The following is a 5,736-nucleotide window of genomic DNA, read 5'->3' as shown; positions in this document are numbered from 1 at the left end:
TGTTGTTGTTGTTTTCTTTTTCAAACATACTTGTGGTGAAAGGAGGTCATGACATGATTAAAATATTTCTTTTTTACTTCATTTTGACTTTCTTCAAAACATTTCGGACGAGACTGATCAAAGATGTCTATCACATCAAGCACCATAGGAGGGATTAAAGCTCTAAGACACTTTTAAACTTGCCTCTCACAGGGAAGTCACCGTGCTAGCCTCGGTCAGACCGAATATAACCGAAACTGAGGGGCAAACTCGAAAACTTGCAATCAGCAGGTGGGGGTTGGTTAATGGACGTACTGCAGTCATGGCATTACCATAGGCCTATGGCATCACCTTTCCCCGATGATGTCCTAATCCACCCTCACCGGAATCAACCGGTAGATTTCTTTTAAAACGAAAGTACCGAGCGTAGGTTAGTTGCAAGAGAGAAGAACAAAAACTGGGGAGGGGAGGGGAGAAGGGGGCTGTAGCGGTGGTGGTGGTAGTCTTCTGCTTCTACTGCTTCTGCTGCTGCTCCCATGACAGTTGACAGTTTCGTTCGGTGGTGGAGAACGAAAGAAATTGTAGTTGACATTGATCCCCACAAACTTGAGATGTGTTGAATTTAGTTAAATTTTCGTGCATATATTTAAATTAGTCCGAATGAAGCAAATTTGTGTTCAAGAAAATAATCTTAATGTATGTGCCTTGGTTACTACTTTGTACATTATGTTTACCTTTAGAGGTTATGTGACTTAGATCCTTGTTTTTCAGATGTACTCTTATTGTATTAACTATTTCATGAACCATCAAGAGTCACAAAAAATAATCGTATGATAACAATTTTTTTGCAGGTAGAAGTCTTCCCTTGAGAAAATGCCTCAGTATGATGTGATCAGTGGCTCAAGTGGGAAGCCATCAAAAAGCAAAAGAATCGGTTCCTTTCCACGGGCTTCTGCAGACTCAGAATCTTCTGCATTTGGGGGTAGATTGAAATATGACTTTGACTGTGATTCCACCATGCCCCCAATGCTACGGTTAGTGTGGTATTTCTGATCTAGTCTGATAGATGGTTGTCTTTCATATTGTTGACGAAGAGTTTCTGTTTTCAGTGCCCGGTTACGAGAATTGTTTTCACAGATTGAAAGAGAATTTGAGTCATTATACACTGAGAACGCGCAATGTAAGCAAAAATTCAATACTTTTGGTTTGGCTTCTTTAGAGTAGAAACATCTTTCCATCCCTCTCTTTTGCCTTGTTTGTTTCTTTAGTGCAAGAAAAAGTGGACAGCTTGAATGAAAGGCTAGAAAGGGAAGCAGTATCTTATGAGAAGCCTGGGGTGGACTGTCCAGACTTCGACCACATCACAAAATCAGCCTCCAAACTGAAAAGTAAGATGAAGTAAAATGAAGTCAGGTTTTGTTTTGTCAACATTTTAATCTCATTCCCTTTGTATTAATGAAAACTGTGTTTCATTCTCTGACTTACCTTGTCAGGTATTGGTTCATCTCAGAAACTAAAAACAGCTCACAAGCTGAAAGCTCAGACAAGCAAGATTGTATCCAGTTTCAAGGGACCCACAATAGGCTGCTCGTTAGTCCGACAGTTCTCAGGACATCGTGATGGCGTATGGGATGTATCTGTTGCTAGGCCAGGACAACCTCTTATCGGAACTGCATCTGCAGGTACATGATCAATTACCTTCCGCCACAAATTTTAAATGTAAGAAAGTACAACCTTGGTGACTAATTTTCATATGACGACAGACCACAGCGCCTGCATATGGAGTGTGGAAAAAGGACGATGCTTACTTCAGTATTTGGGACACCAGGGTTCTGTGAACTCCATCAAATTTCACCCATCTCGAGACCTGGTTCTCACAGCCAGTGGCGATCAAACTGCCCACATTTGGCAAGCTGCAGTGACATGGGAGCATGTTGTTAGTAACTTATTCCATTTCCCATATTTTACAATTCTTAATTTTAATAGGACATATGCAGTTTATAATGTGTCATCTTTTTTCCATGTAGAAGAAACCGTCATCAATGGATGAAGATGAAGTAGGCTGTGATAAAGACGACTATGGAGCTGATGATTATGAAGCTGAGTTGATGGACGGGTCACCCTGTCTACGCACACCCGTGCGAGAGCTGGTTGGGCACACAAATGCTGTCATGGCAGCAGATTGGCTTCCTAATGCAGACCAGATAATAACAGCTTCATGGGACCGAACTGCATCCCTTTATGATGTAGAGACTGGAGAGCTCTTGCATTCCCTAACAGGTATGTGCTTTATTCCTTTGTTTTTCTATACATGTTGCAAACATGACTTGAAACTTTCTCCTATGGTACTTTCGCTGATTACAGGCCACGACCAAGAGCTTACTTATGCATCTTCGCACCACTCTCAGCGTTTAGTTGTCACCTCTTCAATTGATACCACTTTTAGGCTGTGGGACTTCAGAGAACCTATCCACTCTGTTTCTGTCTTCCAAGGGCATACTGAGTAAGTATATATATATATTGAGTGTTTGGAGTTTTTGGCTTGTTTCACAGTTTTTTTGTGTTTTTTTACTCATTAACAATAAGCTAATTTGTACATCTTGTTTTCTTTCCTTTTTTTAAAGGACTGTAACATGTGCAGTTTTCACAAGAGAGGATAAAGTTGTCTCAGGGTCTGATGATAGGAGTGTTAAAGTGTGGGACCTCAGAAATATGCGGTCACCCCTTGCTACCATTCGGTCAGATTCATCTGCTAATAAGCTAGCTGTTTCCCCTTCTGGAGTGATTGCAATTCCTTACGACAACAGACAAGTACGCCTGTTTGATCTTAATGGCAATCGTTTGGCAAGATTACCTCGTTCCAGTAGACAGGTAAGGTGTTTTTTTTCCCATTTTCTTTGGGTGTTTATTGTTTTTAATCCTTCATCTCTCTCATCTTGATTTTGTTTCTTTCAGGGCCATCGACGAATGGTGTGCTGTGTGGCATGGGGTGATGAAAAGGCAGACTACCCAACTAACTTTTATTCATGTGGTTTTGATAGATTGGTTCTTGGTTGGTCAATACAACCTTGTAAAGAAAATTAATAATAATGCTTTTAACTCTGTTTCTTTTAATATGGTCAATGTGGCTACAGGAATTACTATTGTGACTTGCTTTTATTCTATTTTATTTTTCTGCTTGTCTTCAAAGCTGCATTAGACATTCCCCATGTATTACTGCTGTTCTTATTTTGGTTTTGTTTCAAGCTTTTTTACAGTAAGGTAGAGGGAAGGGGTGTGAAATCCCATTTCGGCTTTTGCCGATTGGATCATTTTATCCTGGTTTTGTCTTCAGTTAAGTGTATCTATTCGCTTTGTGTCCCCTGCATACCGAGGTGCTTTGTGATGGCATGGAGAAGAATTCTCCGTGGTGATGGTTTCAATTATTTTCTTGATATATTTGGAAGGTTATGCTGACAAGTATAACTGCCTTTGATGCAACATAAAGGTCCCTTCTGATCAGAAAATTGAATTGTACATACATCATAGTTAAAGGTACCATTTTTAAAGTAAAATGTATGTTCATAGCAAGACTCATTCATTTTATTTCATACATTTGCATTTGGTATTTTTCCTGAGTTGAACGTTGAAATTATTCGAGACTGAAAGCTAATGTTTACATCTTTTTAAAGATACTGTCATTCATCCAAATAAACTATCAATAAAGCAACTCTTTTTTTTTTTTCAAAGGGAGTTGCAAGTCTTGCACGATTGACTGATTGCCTTCATCAAGCATTCTCTATCTGCTGTTAAGTTTGTTATTTACAACTTTAGGACATTGATAAATTTATATTGTAATAAAATTGAGCATAGTTACCGTACACTGATTTTGAGTTTGTCAAGTCAGTTTATCATAAAAGTCATCGTCATAAATTAAGGTCCTGCTTCTTGCAAGGAGGTGTTACCATAAAATGATTATTTTAATTATGTTCTCCTGTATTATTTTAGTCTTTCTAGTTTCCTCCTCTGTGATTTGGTGTGGTGCTTGCACCATTTTTTTTTTTTTTAAGAAATAAATCTTAGTCATGAACAATATTTGATGTCTTTGTTGTTTTTTCTTTGGCAAGAGGAAGAGTGCCAATAAGATGCCCTGCCAATAGTGATTCTTCCTGTCACTAGACACTCCTCCTTATTTCCAGAGCCATCACAACATGACCTTTGCCCGAACCGGCTGCTAGCTGTTGCTGTCAGCTGATTGTGATAATCCAACATTGATACTGAGCTCTGTCAGTTGACTCAGTGACTGTGCCTTTGTTCCAGTTAGACTGAAGCGTCCAGGTTTTCATTGCAGTGAGAAAAGAACTCCAAAGTCTTGGCCATAGCATTCTCTTTATTTTCGACATACTTTCTTGATAGATCTGTGAAAACAAAGGCACAATGGTTACAAGGCGAATCTTGTTACTCTCAAATTCCACTTTACATAATGGAAAATATCTGGAATGGGCGAAATCTGAAATTTTGGATTTTCTAGGAAGGTAATCCACTGAATTTAATGGTTTTGCCTTGATTGAAATTTTTACTAATGATTGGTTAAATTTTGCAGGAAGAACGTGAAACGCATTTTATTCGTTCCCTATGCATCTTCTAAACATGATGACTACACTAACACTGTGAAGAATGCTCTGGAGCCCTGGGGTTTTCAAGTAGAAGGAGTGCATGCTGTGCCTGACCCAGTACGGGCTGTAGAAAATGCAGAATCTATATTTGTAGGGGGTGGAAACACATTCTTGCTCCTGAAATCTCTTTATGAAAATGGACTAATTCCAGCAATCCAGAAGCAAGTTTTGGAGGTTAGCAACTGAGTTATGTCATTCTTCTCTGAACAAACTTAATTTGCTACAGTTTAGAAGCCCTACCAAACTCTCTTGAAATGTAATTATTACAGAATGGAATGCCTTACATAGGTTCGAGTGCTGGAACAAATGTAGCCACTACCAGTATCAACACTACGAATGATATGCCAATTGTCTACCCTCCTTCTTTTGATGCTTTGAAATTGGTTCCATTCAACATCAATCCTCACTATATTGACCCTGATGTGAACTCGACGCATATGGGTGTAAGTATTTATTTTGATTGAATTGAGGATTTTACATTTTATTTGGATTTATTGCTTGTAGAGAAGTCATAATTTTCTTTAATTTTAGGAAACAAGAGAGAAGCGAATCAGTGAGTACCACGAAATTGAAGGATCACCACCAGTGCTCGGTTTGCGTGAGGGCAGTCTACTCTTCCTGGAAGGAGAAGAGGTCGTTCTTAAAGGGTATCACAAGGCTCGTTTGTTTGTCAGGTAAGTCATAAATTTCTTTTTGTCATTCTTTTTATGTCTACTGATTCCGGTAATAATTTAAATTAATGAATCTTTCATCAGGGGCAAGGAGCCAGTGGAATATAATGTTGGATCTGACCTAAGCTTCCTCCTTTCTTCAAAGTAGAAGCTGACAGAACTTCTCAGTTACTACAGAGCCATGCTGGGTGTCAGTTTTCTATTCCTGTGTTTGTTTATGTTATCGTTGAAAAATAAATTATCGCCAAGTGGGGTCTAACTCTATGCCTTTTAATATTCTCTTTTTGTTTTGGGGCTAAAAGCCTTCATGCTCTGGAAGGTAGGCAACCACAGAGGACGACTCTAAACTCAGGGTAATACCATTTACACAACAAGCAGACTGTTGTTACACAGCGCCGAGAAGGTAGGCCACCCCTTTGGCACGTCACAGG

At 39.1% G+C, this 5,736-nt stretch overlaps 2 protein-coding genes across 2 annotated transcripts; both read left to right on the top strand.

Annotated features, from left to right (window-relative positions):
- The first annotated feature begins 491 nt into the window (after positions 1-491).
- On the top strand, positions 492-4,053 carry LOC117646872 (WD repeat-containing protein 37). Its single transcript, XM_034388167.1, has 10 exons — positions 492-675; positions 831-1,013; positions 1,089-1,159; positions 1,248-1,367; positions 1,473-1,661; positions 1,743-1,915; positions 2,007-2,259; positions 2,344-2,482; positions 2,604-2,850; positions 2,935-4,053. The coding sequence occupies exons 2-10, from the start codon at positions 853-855 to the stop codon at positions 3,061-3,063; spliced, it is 1,482 nt and encodes a 493-aa protein (XP_034244058.1). The 5' UTR covers positions 492-675; positions 831-852; the 3' UTR covers positions 3,064-4,053.
- A 97-nt stretch (positions 4,054-4,150) lies between these two features.
- On the top strand, positions 4,151-5,569 carry LOC117646874 (alpha-aspartyl dipeptidase). Its single transcript, XM_034388170.1, has 5 exons — positions 4,151-4,493; positions 4,562-4,808; positions 4,904-5,077; positions 5,166-5,308; positions 5,390-5,569. The coding sequence occupies exons 1-5, from the start codon at positions 4,396-4,398 to the stop codon at positions 5,451-5,453; spliced, it is 726 nt and encodes a 241-aa protein (XP_034244061.1). The 5' UTR covers positions 4,151-4,395; the 3' UTR covers positions 5,454-5,569.
- Positions 5,570-5,736: the final 167 nt, after the last annotated feature.

Source organism: Thrips palmi, unplaced genomic scaffold (assembly GCF_012932325.1).
Source record: "Thrips palmi isolate BJ-2018 unplaced genomic scaffold, TpBJ-2018v1 HiC_scaffold_2, whole genome shotgun sequence".
Lineage (NCBI taxonomy): Eukaryota > Metazoa > Arthropoda > Insecta > Thysanoptera > Thripidae > Thrips > Thrips palmi.
Note: the sequence above shows the minus strand (reverse complement) of the source record. Positions and strands in the feature narration are given on the sequence as shown.